Source organism: Anabrus simplex, chromosome 3 (assembly GCF_040414725.1).
Source record: "Anabrus simplex isolate iqAnaSimp1 chromosome 3, ASM4041472v1, whole genome shotgun sequence".
Lineage (NCBI taxonomy): Eukaryota > Metazoa > Arthropoda > Insecta > Orthoptera > Tettigoniidae > Anabrus > Anabrus simplex.
In genome coordinates, this window is record NC_090267.1 from 17,810,753 (window position 1) to 17,837,620 (window position 26,868).

A 26,868-nucleotide genomic window follows, 5' to 3' on the forward strand; every position below is an offset into this window, starting at 1 on the left:
TTCTGAACACCAGTCACCTTTTCAATGAACAACCCAGCCACAGAGAGAAACTTTAGGGTTCATATCTCCCAGATTAAAGCAGTATGATGTCTCTTGTTTTGACAATTTAGGTCACTCAGTGATGGCAGTAAGAAATCAACTATATTTCATTCGGTTTCAGTTCAGTAACTTAAATTTTTTTTGTAATTAACACGGTAAAGCATATGGGGAGGCCTTCTGCCCTGCCCATATCCATCGAAGGGGAGTATCTTATTTATAACTTGTTGAAAATGTAAATTTTATAGAGCGAAGACACTCTGGCTATTAATGTAAATGTTGAAGGATGCCTTTGGAATGCTGTAATGGTGTAATGTTCAGAGAATAGTCTGCTAGACAATTTTGTGGAGCAAAACGTGCTCTTGATATATTATATATTTTGAATACTCTGTAAAAGAAATTGTGAAGGTCCTCTCCTTGATTATATTTTGAAAAGAGCCATTTCACTCATTGGAGAATGTATAATTAGTGAGCCTCAAGAGCTCTGTTGTTGTTATTCGATGATCAAAAATTGTCTATGACCTTTTACCTGATTTTTTAAGTCTTATTTCCGAAAAAAGAAAAAAACAGAGCTGAAATGGAAATATAACTCTAATTTAAAAATGTTTAATTAATCTTTTCATTGTTGTAGATAGACCCATTCATGCCCACAATTCTTTCACCTCTGTCCACCATGGAATCTCTGGAAAAGTTATAATTCGTAGTCTTCTTCATGACTTTAACTTTGCTTATTTATTTTTTGTTACAGAATTTCCATATGAATCACTATGGAGAAGGACATTCTTCAGTAAATATTACTGGTCCTGATTTAGAATTGGTTGTGAATTTATGGCTTCAGGAAGAGGGAACTGAATCAGTAAATTAAAATGAAGACCTTTTACAAGTTATAAGAACAAACGTTCAGCGACGACTTACCTGAAATAGATTCAGATGATGAAGATAGTGATTATATTCCTAGTGAACATGACACTAACTCTGAATTCTCTGACACGTCATCTGATGAAAGCAACATTAAAACATTGGCAAGGGAACAGAAATTCTATTACAGTAAAAATAGGTACATGTGGTCAAAGAGTCCTCTTGTTCTAAAACATTTGTTTACTTGCACACAATCTGTTACGCCTTCCCAGAATCAGACAACCGCCAGCTGAAAATGATTATGTTACTCCCATAGATTATTTTCAAACCAACTTTGATAATTATATGTTTTTAGTACAAATATGGACAAACAAAGAACTTGAAAACATGCATAGCAAGTATCCAAATGATGCAGCCTTAAGAGATACAAATGAAGTGGAGTTCAAAGGTTTCTTGTCAATACTGTTATATACCGCAATTTTTAAATCCAATAGGTAAAGTGTGTTATCAATATTTGCAACAGATGGTTCAGGCAGCAATTTTTTTTTTTTTGTTATTTGCTTTACGTCGCACCGACACAGATAGGTCTTATGGCGACGATGGGATAGGGAAGGGCTAGGAGCGGGGAAGAAGCGGCCGTGGCCTTAATTAAGGTACAGCACCAGCATTTGCCTGGTGTGAAAATGGGAAACCACGGAAAACCATCTTCAGGGCTGCCGACAGTGGGGTTCGAACCCACTATCTCCCGAATACTGGATACTGGCCGCAATTAAGCGACTGCAGCTATCGAGCTCGGTAGGCAGCAAATTAAGAAGAGCATCCATGACATAAAACTTTACTATCGGCAATATGGTTTGACGATTTTACTAATCGTGAAGCTCATAAAGAACCTGATCCATCCTTCCATATTTATGAGATTTTAGAAATGTTTGTCCAAAAGAGTCAGCAAAACTATTCACTGGTAGCCAACATGACTGTCGATGAAATGCTGATCCCATTCAGAGGACAATCGAAATTCAAAATGTTTATACCAAATAAACCGGGCAAATACTGTTTGAAAATGCAGTGTATGGTAGATTCGGCAACTTCTTATATGTACAATATGCATTTATACACACAGAGGGGATCTGATAGATCTGGACTGGATGAGGAGAAACGAAAGAAATCAGTGCTAACCCAGGCTGTGCTTCGTTTATGCAGGCCTATTTTCAATACAAATATCAATGTTAGAACCGACAATTGGTGCTCGTCAATGGAGCTTCTGGAAGAATTCAGGAAGAAGGGCTTGAAAACAGTTGGAACTCAAAAAAAAAAAAAATACCAAAGAATTTCTTCCAGATCGTAAATCTTCTCAGCTTGCCTTTACTAGAGATTGTATACTGGTTATTTTTGTTCTACGGAAAAATCAAGCAGTAATATTATACTCTTCTATGCATCACAATGACATCAGTTTGATTTCTGGAAAACCTATGATCACTGTATACTACAACAGTTCCAAAGGAGGTGTTGATACTGTTGACCAGAAAAGCTTAGTTTATTCATGTGATCACTGGACGACTTGACGGCGTTTGGCTGAATTCTTCGGTATTGTAGATTTATCAGCAAAAAATGCAAAAGTAATTTATTAAAGATTATCAAATGTGCCTAAGCTTATCACTCTGCAAATTTTGAAAGCTGTTGCTGAAAATCTCAACAAGAATAATTTGATGACATGTTTATATAACACCAATTTGCCACGTCATATTCACTCAACGGTGTCGTCACTCGTCAAATTTGTTATTCCTGCAGATAGAGAACAGCCAGAAGTAGAACAAAAAAAGCCAGAAATGAAAGTACTCCTATTTATGTAATTATAAGAAAAGAACAAAGACTGCCTATCTTTCTTGCTCCTGTTTCAAACCTGTATGCTCGTCTTGCTTGAAGAAAATATGCAAATGTGTTACTGAGAAGTAGTTGAATACTTGCTGGTTCTTGATTTTCATAGGATAACATGCAATATTTTGTTTGTGTTGATTAAAGCAGTAATAGTTGTTTTATAAAAGATGCTCTGGAGATTTGTAATCTTTTTAAAATATCATGTTTTTAAAACATTGGTGTGTAGGAATGATAGTTTGATATTACAAGAGTACATGAGGAAAATATCTCATTTCTTATAAATATTTCAATATTATTCCATTAGTAAATAAGTGCATTAACAATAAAAATTACCATCAAGTAAGCAGAATTTTCATTTATATTTTAATTTTGATATTTTCAAAAAGTGAGTCCGTGGGACTCAGGATAGGTATATACATAACTGGTTTCCAGGTAGTAAATTGAGGGTTAATACTGAGCTGTTGAACATAAGTTAATTTCAATCACTATAAAGTAATCTAGAATGATACTTACAAAAGATGTACCTGCCGATCCATCAAGCCAGACTGGTTCCTTCTTGATCTCCACTTTCTGGTCCATTTCACACAGCAAGATAAGTACTTACTTCAACTTGAGCAGAAAATTGCATCCACTGATTGTCTACTGAAATGAGGAACAGAAAATACCTATATTATTATTAGTGTCATAGTTTGCAGGCCTACACTGTAAGCAAGTAGGCCAGCAGCTTTCCATGATAGTGAATTTCTTTATCATGGCCTCACAGCCTTTAGTCCTGCAAGGAATGCTAACCACAGGGACATGGCTTTTATTTCAAACATCCTACATGCACTGATTGGGATTGAACTATCTCCATGCCACCATATCCTGAGCTACCCTTCAGCTCCAGATAATGGTTTGATACAGATCTGCATTACATAAAATAAATTTCATCGTAAAGTTCGTATTGTCGTACGTATACTTTTAGGATAAGTCAATATTCCACCTTTACAATACCATAAGTTTATTGTTTATTTATTTAAACAACATTATTAACTATGATGGGACATGTTTCGTCTTCTCACTGGATTCCCTACACATGCTCGTTGATCGTCTTTTTTCTGCTACAAACAACATTATGCACTTCATTATCATCTTTTGCCGACGCACCTGAATGCTGCATGTCAACGGCACTCTCAAGAAGAACTTTAACAACAAGCTATACTGTATCGCCTCATGTGTATGATTTTAATTTTGTTCATCAACAGCTTTTGAATGTTCGTACTTGGAACAATCTGGAACATACTCGCTATTTTGGTTGACGTGTCCGGCAACCCGATTTATTTTAATGTGTTGTTCTGTCCTTGTCTTTTTTGTGCTTTTTCTTAAATATCTTACGGCTGATGATGTCTACAAGTTAGATGAAACATGTCCCGTCATAGTTATATATCAAAGTACAATAAACATATATGTTTAGGTCGGGTGCGAGGTCATTCCGCCATAAAAGGGAACGAAAGAGCTGACCAATTGGCCAAAGAAGCTTGTAATTCTAACTTGTCAGAGAGTTATACTAAATGCCCAATTTCTTTTGCCAAAAGAACCGTAAAGGATGACATGCTCTCTCGCTGGAATGAACTGTGGTTAGCAAGTAAGAATGGCTCAGTAACCAAAGACCTGTTTTTGCAAATGTATACAGTAGGCTGGGATGTAAATATATAGTGTGCAACTTTCATTTAACTCAAGTGCTATCAGGTCATGGTAAATTCAATGCTAACTTCGAGCGATTCAAAATTCCAACACAAAATGGCTCACTGTGCATCTGCACTGAAGACATTCAAACTGTAGAACACATTCTGTTCAACTGTCCTGCTTTTGAGAGAGCTCGTTTTGAACTTAAGATGCATTTGTTAACTTGCAGTTGCTATTTTGAAAAACCACTAAATTTCATATTTTACAAAAAATGCTGCACTTCTCAGTTTTCAGAATTTATTGACTATGTATTTAAATATATATAATTTGATACTGTCTGCTTATTAGCTGCTTAACATATGTATTGTACACTGACTGACAGAGCAAATGCAACACCAAGAAGGAGTGGTCAGAACTTTATGCCAATTGCAGGGTAGACTGACGTCACTGAGGTATGCTCATGATGTGAAATGCGCCGCTGTGCTGCGCACGTAGCAAACGATAAATGGGACACGGCGTTGGCGAATGGTCCACTTCGTACCGTGATTTCTCAGCCGACAGTCATTGTAGAACATGTTGTCGTGTGCCACAGGACACGTGTATAGCTAAGAATGCCAGGCCGCCGTCAACAGAGGCATTTCCAGCAGACAGATGACTTTACGAGGGGTATGGTGATCGGGCTGAGAAGGGCAGGTTGGTCGCTTCGTCAAATCGCAGCCGATACCCATAGGGATGTGTCCACAGTGCAGCGCCTGTGGCGAAGATGGTTGGCGCAGGGACATGTGGCACGTGCGAGGGGTCCAGGCGCAGCCCGAGTGACGTCAGCACGTGAGGATCGGCGCATCCGCCGCCAAGCGGTGGCAGCCCCGCACGCCACGTCAACCGCCATTCTTCAGCATGTGCAACACACCCTGGCTGTTCTAATATCGACCAGGACAATTTCCCGTCGATTGGTTGAAGGAGGCCTGCACTCGCGGCGTCCGCTCAGAAGACTACCATTGACTCCACAGCATAGACGTGCATGCCTGGCATGGTGCCGGGCTAGAGCGACTTGGATGAGGGAATGGCGGAACGTCGTGTTCTCCGATGAGTCACGCTTCTGTTCTGTCAGTGGTAGTCACCGCAGACGAGTGTGGCGTCGGCGTGGAGAAAGGTCAAATCCGGCAGTAACTGTGGAGCGCCCTACCGCTAGACAACGCGGTATCATGGTTTGGGGCGCTATTGCGTATGATTCCACGTCACCTCTAGTGCGTATTCAAGGCACGTTAAATGCCCACCGCTACGTGCAGCATGTGCTGCGGCCGGTGGCACTCCCGTACCTTCAGGGGCTGCCCAATGCTCTGTTTCAGCAGGATAATGCCCGCCCACACACTGCTCGCATCTCCCAACAGGCTCTACGAGGTGTACAGATGCTTCCGTGGCCAGCGTACTCTCCGGATCTCTCACCAATCGAACACGTGTGGGATCTCATTGGACGCCGTTTGCAAACTCTGCCCCAGCCTCGTACGGACGACCAACTGTGGCAAATGGTTGACAGAGAATGGAGAACCATCCCTCAGGACACCATCCGCACTCTTATTGACTCTGTACCTCGACGTGTTTCTGCGTGCATCGCCGCTCGCGGTGGTCCTACATCCTACTGAGTCGATGCCGTGCGCATTGTGTAACCTGCATATCGGTTTGAAATAAACATCAATTATTCGTCCGTGCCATCTCTGTTTATTCCGCAACTTTCATCCCTTTCGAACCACTCCTTCTTGGTGTTGCATTTGCTCTGTCAGTCAGTGTATATATATATATATATTATATGTCTGGTATTTTAAATATTAGTACGGTACTCTTAGTATTAAGGATTGTATATATCATATATCATACTTTTATTTTTCCATTTCTGTTCATGTCTATTTTGCTGTTTATGTATTTTGAATTTTATCAGAGAAATTGTATATTTTGTATAAACTACAAACCTAACATACTGAACCCGACAGGGGCATGATCCAAGGACATTAGGTTGATATCGATATCCGTAATTACGCACGCAATGCTATTAAAGGGAAAGAACGCTGAAAAGGATTAATATTCATATCATTAATAGAGGTCATACCGAAACTAATTAATATTCATACCATTGAGATAGATAAATTGTGTATCTTAAAATTATTCTACGAGATTTCTTTGTCTGAGACTTATTGCGCAGTATTATCCTTTGTGTAGCGGGGGCCCCGCAGATGAAGCCAAGCCAACTTAGACCCGGGAGGGGTTACGAATGGGGATTCCCTGTGACATCACTCGAGAGAAGACATCCCTCCTCAAGGCTCACAGAATGAGGGGAAACTAACTTTTTCGAAACGGAATATAGGAGCCATCTTGGAATCGGACTGGCCAACTTAATTACCTACGAGGTAGAAAATTAATAAAACTCGAATTAGGGGCTCATCTCCCGATTTAAAAGGGATGAATGTTACTGGGACATTTATTTAGAGTGTTTAATGCCCTCTTCCGTGATAACTTTCAGCAGAAGAAAGAATACTGTGTTGTTTCTGCGTGGAAAAGTACTGGGGCCATCTGGTTAGTCTCATGACACGTCCTCGACGGAGGAAATTCACCCCGTGTGGTAGGGGAAGCAGAACATATTTTAATTAATTTAAAGAAATTCACCGAAGGATAATTGAGTGGTTATGTCTCAATCGCACCAACTAGATACTGGTCACCGGTCACCCGCACTATTTTACCTCGAGTACGCCGGGAATAGGCGCTACGCAAATTAGTGGAAGGGGTATCGCTCCCTAGTAAAAACTACTGCAGGAAGGGACAAGAGTCAGTCGGGATTTGTGGCTTACAGACGGCGAAGCTACGTGCCGTCGAGCTTCCAGCGATCTTTTGTTTGAGTGAATCTCAATTTAATTTACAAGTGAAATCACGTACTGTGCGTAAATATTGCAGAGATTGGATAGACGTGATGCTAGTGTCTAAACTTTAAAGATCAGGGACGTGTCGCGAACATTAAATATAATTTGTAATAATATTATTATTATTATTACTACGGCGCTACTGTGTCGAGTAGTAACAAAGGTACGCGGAATCCGATACTGAATCGCGGATTGCGGAGTGAGGTCCGATATCGTGGCTGGACGTTCACACTGAATGTAACTAAACAAATCTTGGAATAAATAGTGACGTGTTGTGTGCCTCAGGAATACTGCCAGCGGTTTCGTCAACCTAGAACAATGGACTCCCGGTTGGAAAGAAGAATGGTGCCTCCAGTAACTGCTTTGGTGCCTATGGGTCAGCACTAAACCAGCAATGGACTCCCTGAGCTGACAACGGGTCATCGAGATGGAGATGAGTATCAATCATAATTAATATGACGTAATCAGATTGGGCGGGGAACAGTTATCATTACCTGACGCTATAATGTTAAAGATTGTAACTTCAGTAATGTAGATGTGCTACCATGATACACGTAGCTTCTATTTACTTTATTTAATTAGTAACACGTCTGAGCAATCAATTGTAAATAAAGGGGTAATACGATAAGTTTGCATGCAGTAGTATTTTGACTTAATCATTTTATTTGGGGAAACTTGTAATTATTGATGCGTCAGGAGACCAATTTTTTTAGTAATTCAGAGTAATTCAAGTTAGGCTGTAGTTAGTCCAGCGATGATAATGCATGGCTGGTAAATAGTGTAATTTTATTCCGTGAGCACCCAGAACTACGAGATATGACTTCGGAACTGACACCCAGGCCTCCACTGACATATATTTAGATAGGAAGTGTACAATTTTAATTGGCAGGCTTATCACAATTTAAGTGCAAATTGAGGAATATTTAATTCATAATTGTATTACCGTGTGACGATTTTATCTGAAATCACAATTTAGATATGGATTAATTACACCGTTATTACGAGGAAGTTAATTATGATCACGCAGTATGGTCTAATTTCCAGGTAAGTCGTGTAGGGAGATAGTGTAATGATGAACCCAATAATAATAATAATAATAATAATAATAATAATAATAATAATAATAATAATAATAATAAATTGTAGTTATGGTAGTCATGCAAGTATTGGTATCATAGAAACCGGTGCCGCGCCGCGGGATCATGATATTGTAAACGAATGTGTGTGTTGAATTGAAGTAAAGTATTGAGAGCCGATGTAATTTTGTTTAATGAACAATGAAGCTCAGTTTATTAGTGAACGATTCCCGAGATGGGGTGTTTTGTTAAGAAAGGGCGTTATGCCTGTGAAGGCCGAGGCCATTGACCACCCGCCGTGCAGGGGCTGGGGGCAGTTGACCTAGTGAGGAGAAGTGTTGGTTTTTTTTTGTATGCTCGTCCGCTCGTGTAAGGGGGAGCCTTGAGTTGAAGAGAATGAGGGCGGAAGAATCGCCCAATAATGAAATATTCAACACGCCAGAATGATGTAGTCGCTAATAAATGACACGGCGATTGTTACCAGTACTTGTTAGCTTACTGTCATTACACACTTGAGTATAATGTAGCTTAGGGTTTTCAGAGTCCCACTTCCATCCAAAGGGGTGTCAGTTCAGTTCCCGACAGCGGCATTGGTACCCCAATGCTCAACCGAAGGCTGGATGTCTCACGTGTTTACTGTATATAATTTGTGTTCTTTAAGGGTTTATGTATCTTGTTGTGATTATAATTGAGTTGCCGATGGTGTTGACCATCGGGGTGGTGAATTGTATACAAGTGAGGGTCGGTTCAAACCCGGGCGTTTGTTCCACATCTTTATGAGTTCCTTCTTGGTACTTCGTTGGGGAATAGTTGTGTGTTTAGTATAGGGATTGCTCAGATTCGTTGCATGCATGTTAATCCTATTGGTCAATGATATCACATAGCCTCAGTGTCTATGATAAGTGTTTTCCCGTTCGAATCTCGTCATAATGGATCGCTCTGCGATAGATAATACTCGGATCCATCACAAACGACTGAAAGTCGATAACAAACAACAACAATTGATAATAATCCATGTAATTCATTTGTATATAAATGCGTCATTACCATCATCATCATTAAGGACTAATAAACCACTTGTATTAATCTAAACTTTAACCCGAATGTGTTCTCATTGTAATTAGGTATGATCCGTCTCCTACCCTGTAGGCCTTTAAGCTTAGTCTAGTTAAGCGCCTATTTGTTTTATTCCAACCCGTTAACGCCCTGTAGATATCATGCCGAGCCATTAGGCGTAGGGACGGGTGCATACTAAAAATGGCGCATCCAACGTGTGGCTCGAGTTATTTAACAGTGGGGCCTAAGTCACGATAGCGAGGAGGATAATTGTACACGTTGGGCACATACTAAAATGTCGGCCCAACGTGGGACGTGTTCTGATGTTAAATAGGCGCGTATATTTATATTACCTGACATTTACACGTTGCGCACCATACTAATATATTAGTCCAACGTGGTGCGAGATAAAAGGGCGTGAGTGAACTGTGGGGGCTCGATATGTCCGTAAATAAGGGCTACCCAGATTTAGGAAATTTAGCGCCATATAGAATGACATCCAATGTCTGGCTATATAAATACGGCCCAAGGTGGGACATATTCTACGGTTTAATAGGCGTATTTTGATGTTTAATAGGCGCATAATTATCCCACCTATTGCATACCATTAATGCAAAGATAGGGGCGTGTTGTGCTGCGTATTAGGCAAGGCATACTTGTGCGGCTTCCAGGAGTGGGCACGATTATTTTGGTAACCCATGTCTGCTTCTGACATTTCCACGCGAGGCCCAGTTCATTATAGTTGAATAAGTGATACCTTGATGTCAATATTAAATCGTTTTATGAATGAGAACACAGTCATGGTCCAATGATATGGGCAGAGCTATGACATTCGAGTAAGCAGGGGCGTATCCAAAATTCAAGGGGATTAGTTCGAATCCCGGGAAACAATAAAATGAATTTCCCATAAGTGAGGTTTGAAGTGAATAGTGGCTTTTTCTTAGTGCATATCTATTCACGGATATTAGCCAGTGGTGCGTGTTTCGTCACCAAACAACCTGCTATTAGGAAATATATTTTACGTTAGTATAACCGTGGATGAGAAGAGGTAACCTCACGCCTACTTTTCCTTTTTGAGTGGCAGTAGGTTGATTTCATGGGTTCAGTTTGAGATTCTGATGACTTTGTGTGTTTGAAGGACCTCAATGCTGAGGGCATGGGTTGATTTACTGGCACTATACCACATGTGTTGGTATTTAAAATCGAGCCCAATTTTAGAATCACAGGTCAACCGGCAACTTTATTAACTGAATTTGAGGGCTAATATTATAATCATTTTCGGAAATTTCCCGTTGCTTTTCATATAAATTTCATGAACCTTAATGATGTTAGGCGGTTAGGCAGCTTCAATGATAGCCGTTTTTGAGGCTTAATTTGCAATGATGATTAAAGTAAAAATTATTTGAAGCTGGAAGAACGTAAAGTTTGGATAGAGGAATCCTTTCTTTTAAAATAAATAATAATTATATATTGTTGTGGTTTGTTGACGCCGACGTTAGCGAGGGGGGTCCTGTCATCTCAAAGGATAGCGACATGGATAGTGAAGCCATGCGGGCTTTGATGGAGGAGATTATGGTCAGCGTGAAGGACGATATTAAGACGCTTGGAAATAGGATGGAAGAGAACAGTGCGCAGAGTAGGGCACTTGAAAATAAGATGGAAGAGAGCAGGAAGACGCTTGAAAATAAGATGGATGAGAATAGTGCGCGGAGTAGGGCACTTGAAAATAAGATGGATGAGACTAGTGCGCAGATTAGGGACAGCGTGAAGGACGATATTAAGACGCTTGAAAATGAATGCAAACAGGGGCGCGCGGAGGTTAGAGAACAACTAGAGAACTTTGACGGTAAATTAACACATTTTGAGGTTAAATTGGAAGAAAACCGAACCGAGACTAGTAAGATGATTGAGGAGAAATGCAGTAGTTTAATGAACAAAATTCAGGAGGTTCAACAACAATGCGAAAAGGGGGCTAAGGAACTAAGCGATAAAATAGACGCGGTTTCTCAGCTCAATGCCGTTGTTGAAATAAAGGTCGAGGGAATAGTTGAGCGGCTTGATCAGGTTGAGACCGGTATCGAGAGAGACATAACTCGCGTGAATGGCGAAATCGTGGATGTTAAAGAGGAAATCGATCGGCTGAATGGTGAGATGGAACAGGTCAGGTCCAAAGCGAATGACCGTGACACGAAGATCGAAGAGATAGTGGAGCAGGTCAAGGACAACCAGATAAATATCAGGATCGTTGAAGAAAGGACGGAGAAAGCCTTGGCGGTAATTGAGGCCCTAGACGAAAAGATTACGTCAGTATCGCAAGCAGCGCAGTCCGATACGAAACTAACTTTTGCCAGGTTACGGAAGGAAGTGTCAGGACAAATAGTAGGAGAGACTGCTAAACAGATCCACGAATGGAGCGAAGAGAAAGGCTCGAAAATGATGGTGAAATTGGAGATCCACGAAGAACAAATTAACGCGCTTCGCGAAGAAATAGAGGGAATGAAGAAATTAGACATTCGGGATGAACCACATTTCAAAATGGAAACGGCCGGAATGAAGAAAATGGAATTAGGTAGCGGATCACATCAGTTGGGCTACAGTCTGTTCAAGGAGCAACTACCCGGCAATGAAGAGTATAAATTACCGACGATGGACGAGAGAACGTCGACCTTGCTTGGCCAAAATTCAATACCGATGTATAGCCTCTTACGTTCGGCGGATGATAAGCCAAAGAAGTTCAAACCAGGCACTAGGACTACGCCAAAAAGTTTCCTCCGCGAGGTAGATGATTATATGGCGGATCATCGGGTACCGGCGGATAGGAAGTTACGAGTAGTTGAAAAATTTTTGGAAGACCAGGCCCTTGAATGGTTTAAAGCGTTCCGCTACTGTTTTGATAGCTATGAAGGCTTTAAGAAGCTATTTTTGGAAAAATACTGGGGTTTGGACACGCAGCAAGGGCTTAGGTTAGAGCTTTACTCGAGGAGGTACGCTTCGGGAGGACCCACAAGGTTCTGCGATTATTTCACGTCCCAGCTGGTGAAGATGCGCGAACTGGACAGCCCGCCGACTGAAAGTGAATTAATAACCGCCATCACAAAGCAATTCCCAGCTGACGTCCAGCGCATGTTGATTGCGGCAAACATTCGTACGGCAGTGGAAGCCGAGCACGTGTTAAGACAGTTGGATCAGACATCTCATGTCGGGCACGGTCGAGCTAGAAACGTAGAAGCCATCAACACGTTAAATGTTCGAGAGGGAGATCAGTCGGTAAACCGGAGTACTCAGGTGATAAGTACTCAGACTGACGCTCAGATAGGCAACCAGAACAGGAATAATAGGGATTGGAGGTCTCCGAAGTGGGAAAACCACCAATGGAAGTGTCGAAATGACCAGGGTAGGAGTCAATGGTATCAGTCAGGGAGGTACAACCACGGACAGAGCGGCGCACGAGGGCGACGACCTTACGAGAGAACACCCAATTCCTACTGGGGTAACCGTGGTCGACAGAACAACAGACCGCGAGAATACTATCGGGGTGACCTCAACGACAGAAGGAATGAGTCACGCCGTTACGTCAGAGATCTGCAAGATACCCAGGCCGGAAACGATCGGTGGAAAGATTCGATGCAGCAGTTTGCTAAGTCGGATGAATGTCGAGGGGCAGAGAGCCTCGAACTACAGGCACAGAATGCTGCAAACCGTGCCAGTAATCTTGATCCCCGCGCACCACCATATTCAAGTGGAGGCGGAGGTCAGCTAAAAAAAATTAGTAAAACCGAGTGAGGAGATAGTCGGATTTTCGAGGACTACCGACGCGAAGGGGGAACCGTGGACGTCCGTGACCATCGCATCTTGGATAGTTCAGCCCGATGACCTCGTTGAAGATCCCGTTCAGGCATGTCCAAAACCAATCAGAGCGTTACCCGTCATTTTTGTCCGTGTCAACCAGTTGCTGGTTCGTTGCCTCGTAGACACAGGCGCGAGCGTCAGCGTGGTATCTAAAGTATTAGTCAAAGAACTGGAATCGAAGCAATGTATTCCAATCATTCCGATTTCCAATATTAAGGTTAGAGGAATAATTCCGGACCGCACAACTACATGCAATAGCCAGGCCTATCTAGATTTGGAAATTGGGAACAACCTCATATCACATCCGTTCATAATTCTGACTAGAATGGAATATAATATCATCATTGGAGCTGATTTTCTCCGGGAATTTAAAGCGGTCATTGACATGGACAAGAATGAAATTAGATTCAGGAACGATTCAGTTCAGGGAGATCTAAGGTTGAACGACTTCGAGGGACAACACGGGGAGGAGAAAATTTGGACCATGGAGATAGAACAATTGAAACATGAAGGAGGAGATTGCTTCCCAAACTGGGATGCCTATCGGGACGAGATGATCAAGGAGTTTGAAGGGATGATTTTCAAGTTAGAAGCGGAGAATGAAGGACCATCATTGGCGGAGGTAGTCCAAGAAAAGATCGACGAAGCGAAGATAGGGGAGGAAGACAAAGGCTCACTACAGAAAGTCATAGAGAGACACGAAAATGTATTTGGTTCACGTCCAGGGAAAATTCCGAATTTCAAATATTCCTTAGTCGTCAATAATTGGGAACCATTTCGGCAAAGACCATATCCGATACCTGAAAAGTTTCACGCTGGGGTGAAGAAAATCATACAGGAGATGGAAGATAACGGAATTATATCAAAATCACCCACACCATTTTTGAATCCATTGGTCGTGGTGGAGAAGGGCAACGGTTCGTTGCGGGTTTGCCTCGACGCGCGAGCAATAAACCAGCGCTTAATCCCAGAGTATGACCAGGCCCCGTGTATAAAAGAGGTCCTTAAGAAGTTCCGGGGAATGAAACTATTTAGTGGAGTTGATCTGACATCATCATTTCATCACGTTGAACTTGATCCAGCTACCAAAATTTTGACCGGGTTTCTGTTTGATGGGCAAACCTACGTTTTTAAGCGGTTACCCTTTGGATTGAAAACAGCAGGGTCAGCGCTCATTAGGGCACTAGATCGTAACCTCAGTGACGAAGTTAAACAGTTTACCGTGAGGTACGTGGATGACATCCTTATTGCATCTGAAACTTTGCCAGAGCACCTGGAGAAACTTGATAAACTATTAGCTGATTTAGAAAGGAACAACTTCAAGGTAAACCTACCCAAGTCTAATTTCTGCCAAAGGAGTATCCTATTCTTAGGTCATGTGATCGACTCAGAAGGAATCATGCCCAATCCTGTTAAATTAAAGGCAATTCAAAATTTTCCAAAGCCGACGAAGGTGAAACATGTCAGGCAATTTTTAGGAGTTTGTAACTTTTTCGCGGATCATTGTCCGAACTACACCAGTATAGTTGCACCATTACAAGATCTCCTCAAGAAAAACAATAGGTGGAAATGGGACCTTGCATGCGATGAAGCATTTGCTAAAGCAAAGGATCTGTTGGCCCATAGTGTGAAATTAGGATATCCGAACTATACACAAAGGTTTATTGTGCAAACTGATGCGTCGATTATAGGAGTCGGGGCAGTACTGTATCAAGAGACGCCCGAACCCGAACAGAGGATCACCTATTTGGCTTTCATGAGTCGCAAATTAAGATCGCATGAGTTGAAATACACCGTGACCGAACTAGAGATGCTCGCGATCGTGACCGCTCTTAACCATTGGAAGAAATACATTTATGGGTACCCAATTGTGTTGAGAACGGATCACAAAGCTCTGACGTTCATGATGAAATCTGCATTAACAAGCGAGAGAGTCAGCCGGTGGTGCTTGTTTGTGCAGCAATTCGACATTACAGTCGAGCACTGCGCCGGAAAGGCAAATGTAATTGCAGACGCCCTCAGTAGAAATCCAGATCCGGAACCTATCGTGGTTAGCCAAATACAGTTGATAGAACAAGGGGACCGCGAAATCATAGAAAGGCTGCGGACTATCGGTGAAGAACAGCAGAAATGTCCGGAAATGAAGAAGTTGATCGATTTCCTCCAACGTAGAATACAGCCGGGGACGGATGAATACCGTGAACTTCAGAAAAGATCCGAGAAGTACCAATTTTTTAATGGCATGCTGCATAAATTCGTGGACGAGGACCACACGCAATTCAGGATCGTGGTTCCAACGACGTTGCAGGTTGATTTAGTTTGGCTCGCTCATCATGTTACAGGTCACGCAGGGAGAGATAAAGTGATTGCTACACTTCGGGAAACTTTTATCTGGAAAAATTTGAGGAAAACTGTTCAGCAGGTACTCCTCACTTGCGACATTTGCCAACGGGTAAAACCCAATCCGTACCTACTTAAGCAAAAACCGAAGCCGTTGTTGCCAAGTAAACCTCGGGAACTGTTCGCTTTAGACTTTTACGGACCACTTCCCAAGGGAAAGAGAGGGCTTCAATACATTTTGGTATGCGTGGATGTGTTTTCAAAATTCGTCACTCTGTGTCCAATCCAGAAGGCAAATACTAGAGCCGTTATAAATCAGTTGAAGACTAATATCATACCACGTATAGGCAAGCCCGAATGTGTTCTCACGGATCATGGGTCGCAGTTCACATCGGGAAACTTCAAGCGAGACATTGTCAACTTAAACATCAAACATCATCTAAGTTCAATTAGGCATCCGGAGTCGAATCCCGCAGAGCGGATAATGCGAGAAATCGCAAAGTTTTGCCGTATCTACTGTCCTAGACAACATTGGCGTTGGGTGGACGTGATTCCTGTTATCACAGAAAGTATCAACGGCACTATCCACGAATCCACCGGCCAAATTCCGTCAGTGATTCATTTCGACAGTTTCCCGAAGAGACCATGGCACGAGGTCTTAAAATGTCCGCAGGATCCTAGGCTATCGGTTGAGCTATGCATACAGGAGACAGCAAAACATTTGAAGGCCCAAGCAGAACGGAGATTACGTCGTCTCCGTAACAAGAGGTACCATCGACCGCTGCGCGTAGGGGAACTTGTTCTCGTTAAACGACCAACAGTATCCGATCCACCTAACAAGTTCTACCACAAGTTCGCTGAACTGTACATCGGTCCTTACCGAGTCATCCAAAACCTCGACAACAACGCATACAAGGTGCAAAGCATGGACGGCGTGACCGAAACCATCTACAACGCGGCAAATCTGAAGTTGTACCATACGTCCGGAGGCAATGGAGAAGACGCGGACAACGCTGAAGAACTTGGGGCAACGGAAGAAGAAGACGATGAGGAAGGCGGAGAAGAAGATCGACGTGACGTGTCAGATGAAGAGTCGGGACCAAATGAGGAAGCCGAAGAAGTCAATTATTTGGAGAATTTGTTTTCACAGGGAGATCTTGGGGATGAAGAATGTCCAGAATGTCAGTACCTGGAGAACTACAGAGAAGCATTGCGTCAGATAGCATATTATTTGGAAAGAGAGAACCAGGAACTTCGCCAGAAAGCAAAGGTTTGGAAACAGTTGTGAATCGATATTGCCAATTGAATATTTAGCGACGAAATGTGTCCAGTGCCTGTACCCATTTCTTCTCGGGGAGAGGGGAATATGAACCCGACAGGGGCATGATCCAAGGACATTAGGTTGATATCGATATCCGTAATTACGCACGCAATGCTATTAAAGGGAAAGAACGCTGAAAAGGATTAATATTCATATCATTAATAGAGGTCATACCGAAACTAATTAATATTCATACCATTAAGATAGATAAATTGTGTATCTTAAAATTATTCTACGAGATTTCTTTGTCTGCGACTTATTGCGCAGTATTATCCTTTGTGTAGCGGGGGCCCCGCAGATGAAGCCAAGCCAACTTAGACCCGGGAGGGGTTACGAATGGGGATTCCCTGTGACATCACTCGAGAGAAGACATCCCTCCTCAAGGCTCACAGAATGAGGGGAAACTAACTTTTTCGAAACGGAATATAGGAGCCATCTTGGAATCGGACTGGCCAACTTAATTACCTACGAGGTAGAAAATTAATAAAACTCGAATTAGGGGCTCATCTCCCGATTTAAAAGGGATGAATGTTACTGGGACATTTATTTAGAGTGTTTAATGCCCTCTTCCGTGATAACTTTCAGCAGAAGAAAGAATACTGTGTTGTTTCTGCGTGGAAAAGTACTGGGGCCATCTGGTTAGTCTCATGACACGTCCTCGACGGAGGGAATTCACCCCGTGTGGTAGGGGAAGCAGAACATATTTTAATTAATTTAAAGAGATTCACCGAAGGATAATTGAGTGGTTATGTCTCAATCGCACCAACTAGATACTGGTCACCGGTCACCCGCACTATTTTACCTCGAGTACGCCGGGAATAGGCGCTACGCAAATTAGTGGAAGGGGTATCGCTCCCTAGTAAAAACTACTGCAGGAAGGGACAAGAGTCAGTCGGGATTTGTGGCTTACAGACGGCGAAGCTACGTGCCGTCGAGCTTCCAGCGATCTTTTGTTTGAATGAATCTCAATTTAATTTACAAGTGAAATCACGTACTGTGCGTAAATATTGCAGAGATTGGATAGACGTGATGCTAGTGTCTAAACTTTAAAGATCAGGGACGTGTCGCGAACATTAAATATAATTTGTAATAATATTATTATTATTATTACTACGGCGCTACTGTGTCGAGTAGTAACAAAGGTACGCGGAATCCGATACTGAATCGCGGATTGCGGAGTGAGGTCCGATATCGTGGCTGGACGTACACACTGAATGTAACTAAACAAATCTTGGAATAAATAGTGACGTGTTGTGTGCCTCAGGAATACTGCCAGCGGTTTCGTCAACCTAGAACAATGGACTCCCGGTTGGAAAGAAGAATGGTGCCTCCAGTAACTGCTTTGGTGCCTATGGGTCAGCACTAAACCAGCAATGGACTCCCTGAGCTGACAACGGGTCAAAGAGATGGAGATGAGTATCAATCATAATTAATATGACGTAATCAGATTGGGCGGGGAACAGTTATCATTACCTGACGCTATAATGTTAAAGATTGTAACTTCAGTAATGTAGATGTGCTACCATGATACACGTAGCTTCTATTTACTTTATTTAATTAGTAACACGTCTGAGCAATCAATTGTAAATAAAGGGGTAATACGATAAGTTTGCATGCAGTAGTATTTTGACTTAATCATTTTATTTGGGGAAACTTGTAATTATTGATGCGTCAGGAGACCAATTTTTTTTAGTAATTCAGAGTAATTCAAGTTAGGCTGTAGTTAGTCCAGCGATGATAATGCATGGCTGGTAAATAGTGTAATTTTATTCCGTGAGCACCCAGAACTACGAGATATGACTTCGGAACTGACACCCAGGCCTCCACTGACATATATTTAGATAGGAAGTGTACAATTTTAATTGGCAGGCTTATCACAATTTAAGTGCAAATTGAGGAATATTTAACTCATAATTGTATTACCGTGTGACGATTTTATCTGAAATCACAATTTAGATATGGATTAATTACACCGTTATTACGAGGAAGTTAATTATGATCACGCAGTATGGTCTAATTTCCAGGTAAGTCGTGTAGGGAGATAGTGTAATGATGAACCCAATAATAATAATAATAATAATAATAATAATAATAATAATAATAATAATAATAATAATAATAATAATAATAATAATAAATTGTAGTTATGGTAGTCATGCAAGTATTGGTATCATAGAAACCGGTGTCGCGCCGCGGGATCATGATATTGTAAACGAATGTGTGTGTTGAATTGAAGTAAAGTATTGAGAGCCGATGTAATTTTGTTTAATGAACAATGAAGCTCAGTTTATTAGTGAACGATTCCCGAGATGGGGTGTTTTGTTAAGAAAGGGCGTTATGCCTGTGAAGGCCGAGGCCATTGACCACCCGCCGTGCAGGGGCTGGGGGCAGTTGACCTAGTGAGGAGAAGTGTTGGTTTTTTTTTTTTGTATGCTCGTCCGCTCGTGTAAGGGGGAGCCTTGAGTTGAAGAGAATGAGGGCGGAAGAATCGCCCAATAATGAAATATTCAACACGCCAGAATGATGTAGTCGCTAATAAATGACACAGCGATTGTTACCAGTACTTGTTAGCTTACTGTCATTACACACTTGAGTATAATGTAGCTTAGGGTTTTCAGAGTCCCACTTCCATCCAAAGGGGTGTCAGTTCAGTTCCCGACAGCGGCATTGGTACCCCAATGCTCAACCGAAGGCTGGATGTCTCACGTGTTTACTGTATATAATTTGTGTTCTTTAAGGGTTTATGTATCTTGTTGTGATTATAATTGAGTTGCCGATGGTGTTGACCATCGGGGTGGTGAATTGTATACAAGTGAGGGTCGGTTCAAACCCGGGCGTTTGTTCCACATCTTTATGAGTTCCTTCTTGGTACTTCGTTGGGGAATAGTTGTGTGTTTAGTATAGGGATTGCTCAGATTCGTTGCATGCATGTTAATCCTATTGGTCAATGATATCACATAGCCTCAGTGTCTATGATAAGTGTTTTCCCGTTCGAATCTCGTCATAATGGATCGCTCTGCGATAGATAATACTCGGATCCATCACAAACGACTGAAAGTCGATAACAAACAACAACAATTGATAATAATCCATGTAATTCATTTGTATATAAATGCGTCATTACCATCATCATCATTAAGGACTAATAAACCACTTGTATTAATCTAAACTTTAACCCGAATGTGTTCTCATTGTAATTAGGTATGATCCGTCTCCTACCCTGTAGGCCTTTAAGCTTAGTCTAGTTAAGCGCCTATTTGTTTTATTCCAACCCGTTAACGCCCTGTAGATATCATGCCGGAGCCATTAGGCGTAGGGACGGGTGCAATACCTTATAGTAAAATAGGGTTCACAGCACTTTGGAAATTAAATAATAATAAAGGTGGAATATTGACTTAACCTAAAAGTACAGACTTGCATGTCACCATAATCTTTGCTTACCTACTGATTTCTACTTAAATATTCCATCCTCAATCTGTTCCAATATGTACCATTGTCCTAACAAGTTCCTACCCCATATACGTCCCTTTGAAATCAGTTGAAAAATTTGGTTTGCTCATTGTCGATTCTGTCAATCTCTTCGTAATGTCAACTTCTGCCAAATCTTTCTCCTCTATTGACCTATTCACTATCACTTTATTTTTGACCTGAACCATCCTTCTGACTTTCCAAACATTTTGGTAACATCACAATTCACAGGTTTTTGTTTTCTTTCCTTCTTTCTTTCTTTCTTTCTTTGTCTGCTGTTATCCATGTTTCACTTCCATACAGTGATGGCTCCACAACAATATGTTAAGGAAAGGTCTGTATAATATGAGTATCAGTAATTGAGGTGAGCACAGGCTTCTGCTATTGCTATTATAAACAGCGGATAGCAATTCCAGTGCCCTAAGACAGTTTGTGTGTTTATTTGAATACCTGGAGGCCACATTATGGTTATCAGGCTCGACTCAGAGGAAGAAGATACCAGCTCCACGTGCTTCTCATGAACAGTCTCCTAAGATATTTGGTATGTTAATTTTAATACAATGTGGCTCATGATGTCACCCCTTTAGGGTTCACAAAAACAATATTGAAAAGGAACCCAGAAAGACAAAGTATGTATACGACAGAAACATAGATATGGAGTCACTGGACTTACACTGATATTCACTACGTGTTCCGTGCAGTGGAACGGAACAATGCTGCAATCACAGTTGTAGAATGAGTGTTACTAAATAAGTGGTTGCATGAGGAGGTCTTCATAGAAATCTATTTTCTAAGGAAATGCATCGACCTGGTCTACATTTACACAGGACGGCAGAATGTTATGTAACAGCAACTTCCGGCTTGGTGAGGAAAACACTGTTCATGTCCGTAGTATGGCTCTTCAGTTATGCCAAGATTACCTCTGACAGATGACGGTGGAGCTGATGAGTATCAATGTACATACTGTGACCGTATCCAGGTTTCGGCTGAGTGAATATGGGTTAGTGTGTTACTGGGCTCGCTTTGTCGGCGAGACGCATGTGGCCTTGGTCAGGTGATAGATGACATGTTTCTGACATGAACGGGTAGCTGGCTGACTAGACAAAAATAATAAAAATAAAAGCAGGCGAGAGACGAAAATAGCCAGCATGTGTTCGTCTGCAATCACATTGATTTGTAATAACAGGGAATATTCATAATATCTTTGGTGGCGTAATATGCATAATTAAGAAGGTACACATGAATCGTATTTGACTGGACCCTGTTAATAATGTCACGTGTGAATTATAAAAATTAATAACTGAATTTTTACTTGATTTCAACGGTATTTTGGTAAGAAATGAAGGTGAAATTATTTAATCAAACCCCATAAGAATTCAGTAATTGAGTTGACTTCACTTCCTACAACGAGTGCTTCGCGATGATATTTAAGGCAAGTCATAAGAGTACAAGCTCTCACATGTTCATGGTTCACTCACTGCAGTCACTTCGTTCACTTCACTAGCTGGATTTCAACGCAGAACGTCAGTGGGAATACTATCATCAGGGATAGTAGACTCATTCCTGCGTTCGACGCTTTCTTCGAATTGTGCAAACCTACGACCTTAATTAGTGATACAAACAGACGTCGAAATAGCAAATAAATCTTAAATGTACGTTTCCTTTTCATCATAAATTGCAAGATTGTGTTCAGGATTTCTCTTAATTCATTTGGTACAAGTTTCAGCAATCTTCCGAGAGTGTAAACGTGGAAGAGGACCAGCCCATTGACCAGCGTCGGCAGCGGCGAGATGCAAGGGCTTCCGCCTTAGAAATTGTGAGTGAGGACCCAGAACTTCGCTATGAAGACAACAAAATAAGTTAAGTCGACAACGTCTTATTTATATCTGTTCTATATAGCTCTTTATTTCTACTCTTAATCTTTCTTTAGATTTGGTCTATAATATCTAGTTGATTTCTTTTTCACGGTATTTCACTGGTTATTTCTTATATGTGAGACAGGACTTGTAGCTTAATTTGCATACTTGTTTAATTCATGACCACGTGTTGTTGAGTTCGAAGATGATGGATCAGTTGAAGTTATCCATGTGTTATCAGAACCATCCTTTCTCGTAGTATGAATTTCATTATGATAGTGTGTGAATCTGTGTCAGATGAATTTATCGAGGTGATATTTTCCCAATATTTATAACATTTTCATGCTAAATGGGACTTTTACTCGTACCTCGTGTCTGCGATAGCATGTCATCAGGATATTAATTCCGAATCGAGTGTATGGATTTATTTAGAGTACAAGCGTTGTGGTATACGATAATTAATGGATTATTACAAGTTGTCCATTTCATGACCGTATCGATGTTTAATCAAGAAGTAGGTATAAATAACCACCTAATCGATACTTCGATTAGGTGGTTATTTATACCTACTTCTTAATTAATGGATTAGTTAATCAATGAGACAAATTTAATGAGGATACGACTTGTTTTGGGACGATGACAGGGTCTTATAAAAGTCTGACTACACATTGCGTGATGAGGGGTTAAGATGAGTTATGGTCGTCGTTATGATGTTGTACTGTACGTGTAATTTATGTGGAATTGGTATGTATGATATGAATTTGTGAGACTGAATTTTCACGTGTTAATGTAGTGATATTTTTATACATGATGTTGATCATGGTATTATGGAAATACTGAATCTTCGAGATTATACGAGGTGTAGTTAATGTAGTAATGTCTTCTGATGATAAGAATAGGTCCATGTTGATTGATGTACTCCATAATACAGGATAATATCCTAATAATGCTCATGAAAGTCAGTAATTCTAAGTTTAAGGTACGTGTAAATCTTACTGGCGGACCTTAGGTCTGGAAAGTAGATCCTCAATTGAATATCCTAATAATGTTACAGTTTGGAACCAGGCGAGCTCACTTTTTGATGTCATATTTCGTACTCACGTGGAGACTTTACCTTTTAATACTTTGGAATGAGCTAATGGGTGAGTGGAATATTCATTAACACCCAAAGATGATGCGTAAATATTGTACATTATTAGTTCTCACAAGGAGATAAGTGGGAAGACATGAACAGATATATTCGACGCCTCGAATTAACTTTCAGAAAACAAAGGCAAATTCATTTTTTCATTTAGATGTTAACAAAATTTTTGATGAACAGAACTTCACTCATGTTTTTGTCAAGGTAGTAAACTAACTAATCTTGGATATTTTCTATTATACACTTTATTAAAATTAATGCATTTTTTCAGATTGTTCTAGGAATTCTACGCAAGAACTCATTTTTCTAATCCATTCAATTTTAAATTACTAAATGAATGTTTTCAAACAGAAAAACACGGTAATGTTATCTTCAACACACTGTTAGAATAGTACGGAAACTAAGTTACGTAAACCATCCCATTTGTTAGTTTTTTTTATTTTGTCACATCAAGATCAGTAGTAATTAACGTAATGTAGCGATCATTTTCGTCATCTTAGATGTCAGGATTGCAAATATTTTATTTGAATAAAAGTGTGATATGTTCTCTATACTTAAAACATTCTTATTTTCCGAACCTTACGTCAATCCTGCCACTTGCATTTATTAAGTCAGCGGTCCTGTAGAACTGAGCACCTCTGGGGTGTCTCGTGTTCACCGGCCGACCTAGTATGGGGAAAATACCTAATAAAAACTTGATGTCTGCCAGCAAATAGAGAAATGATGTGAATTAGCAAACGACTGTGACATATAATGAGTGGAGATGCTGTGTATCAACATCAATATTCAGTTGAAAGTGCACTAGAACAGATATGTGGCAATGAGTCACTTTAAGATGCACGTAATTAATTGCCTGATGAGCAGGGCGCAACTTGTGAAGAAGAGCTATGGTATGATGAGTGCTTTAATATATTTTGTGAATAATTTGAAGAGTACCAACGTTCTGAAACAAAACATAGCCTTTCATTCTGGCCTATCTTTACCCTTGTGCTCCTCAATAAACTGGAGAAGCTAACTTTAGTGAATTATACTTAATAACAAAATTTACTAGGAGCTGGTGGCAAACTGCTTGATGTATGCTAGGTGATGGGTCAAATTGAGACTGTGGTGCTGAGTTAGCCTGGTTGAACTACTCTGCATTTGCGAAGTAATGTGATGAAAAGACTTCTCTTGCTACAGCAAAACAAAGGACAGTACTAAATTTACCTACCACAAACAGAATACTGAACTTTGCTAAAGGAAAAAAATTACGCAAATTTGATATGTGTGTCATATACGAATACAAATGGGAAGTTTACACAATAGATATTAACTGCCTTGATAACCTTATGATGTAGTGTTAGAGGAGAATGCTGATAGTGATATGGATAGAGCAAATCACGAGTCATAAGATAATAAATTGAATCTGTGAGAGGAAAGTGATTCAATGAAATATGATGAGAAGAGACAGAATGATAGAACACATCTTAGGGCACCCAGGAATGTTCAGTTAGGTTTTGAGGGAAACGTAAGTGTTGAGAACAGGAGGGATAGACCAAGGCATGAATATGACAATCAAATTAGAGTAGATGCAGGAAGTAGCAGTTATATAGAAATGAAAAGTTTAACAGAGGACAGGGTCGCATGTAATGTTGCATGAAACCACTCTATGGACTGATGACAAAATCAACAACTAATACCTTCAAGGAAACCATCCTCCAAACACAATGAATAAGTGTAACATCCACACAGATGTTTTTCTGAATAATATTTAATACATCTGAAACAGACTTTTAGGTTATTAGGTAGTGTTGAGCACATCTAGTGTAGGCTACATAAATTTGAGTACAAATATATAAAACTACATACCTGTGGGGATGTAATGCACTACCTCACGTCATGCCAGCCTGAGTGACGATGGCCTTCTGACCCCAACTTGGCAGGTTCGATCCTGGCTCAGTCTGATAATATTTGAAGATGCTCAGATACATCAGCCTTGTGTCGGTAGATTTACTGGAACATAAAAGAACTCATGCGGGACTAAATTCTGGCAATTCAGCATCTCCAAAAACTGTAAAAGAGTAGTTAGTGGGATGTAAAGCAAAATAACATTATTATTATTATCTCACGTCATACCATGTCAATATTAACAAGAATCTGGCATTCAGCAGTCAAAGAAGTGTTAAATTAAAATGCCTTCACATGGTAGCCGAGGTGGTTTCACACGTTACAGATTGTATATGTAGTGAAAAGGCAAGAAACCACACTTCCATAATGCAGAGAACCATACAGAAATTATACAGGGTTATTCTAAATGATTGTCGGGGTTTCGTGATTTTTTTTCTTTTTGAAAATGTGGAAGACGTGCCATTTTTATTGTTGCAGTAATGGTCAGACAAACTCTCAAAGTTTTCTTTTGCATCAACTGTAGTACATAAGTTACCATTAGATGGCAGTAATAGCAGTGTTTAACAAAATGGCAGTTAGCGATAAGGAGAAACCTTTTGTACTCTCAAATTTCATCAACACGATCCGTTACCAGAGTCCAGCGCTATTTTCGGACAAAATACGGGAAGGAGCCTCCTTCAGAAAACTCTATTCGCAGATGGTACACACAATTTGTGGATACAGGTTGTTTGTGAAAAGGGAAAAGCAGTGGGCGTCCCGCTGTGTCAGAAGCGGATGTGAATCGGATTAGGGGCATTTATCTCCGTAGTCCTAAGAAATTAACTACGAGATGTAGCAGGGAACTGCAAGTTCCTCAAATCACAGTATGGCATGTGTTATGAAGGCGCACTAAAGGTAAAGCCATATCACCTAAAATTGCATCAAGCTGTAACAGCTAATGACAAAGCCCTACATTTCAACTTTTGCACAGGACTGCAGGAAAGGATTGAAGAAGATGATGGCTTTCCTGACAGAGTAGTTTTCAGTGACGAAGCTACTTTTCATGTAAGTGGAAAGGTACACAAACAAAACGTTCACATTTGGGATGCAACGAACCCCTATTGTTATGTGGAATATGTGCAAGATTCTCCTAAGGTGAATGTGTTCTGTGCCCATTCAAACACGAAGGTCTGTGGCCCGTTCTTCTTCAATGAACAGACAGTAACAGGGCTGACTTACCTGAACATGCTCACAGAATGGCTGTTACCCCAGTTGAGTGATGACAGGGATGATTACATGCTGCAAGAGGATGGTGTACCACCTCATTTCTACAGGGAGGTTGGAGCATTTTTAAACCAAGAACTTCCACAAGTGAAGCAGCGCATCCAAGCCGCCTTCGAAAGCATCACCTCTGCCATGTTGACTCGTGTGTGGGAAGAGATGGACTATCGAGTAGATGTGTATAGAGTGACACAAGGCGCACATATCGAGCATCTGTAATGTACTATGTATGTCATAATAACTTTATGAGTTACAGTACACAATAAAACAA

General features: G+C 40.8%; 1 protein-coding gene across 1 annotated transcript in view; it reads right to left on the minus strand.

The window, feature by feature from the left end:
* Positions 1-25,620, minus strand: part of LOC137498930 (zinc finger protein 239-like) — a 132,690-nt gene extending 107,070 nt beyond the window's left edge. Inside the window, exons 1-2 of the mRNA XM_068226778.1 lie at positions 25,299-25,620; positions 3,283-3,411 (exon numbers count right to left, since the gene is read on the minus strand). Coding sequence (XP_068082879.1) covers positions 3,283-3,348 — 66 coding nt within the window. The 5' untranslated portion in view covers positions 3,349-3,411; positions 25,299-25,620. The remainder of the gene's footprint in view (positions 1-3,282; positions 3,412-25,298) is intronic.
* Positions 25,621-26,868: the final 1,248 nt, after the last annotated feature.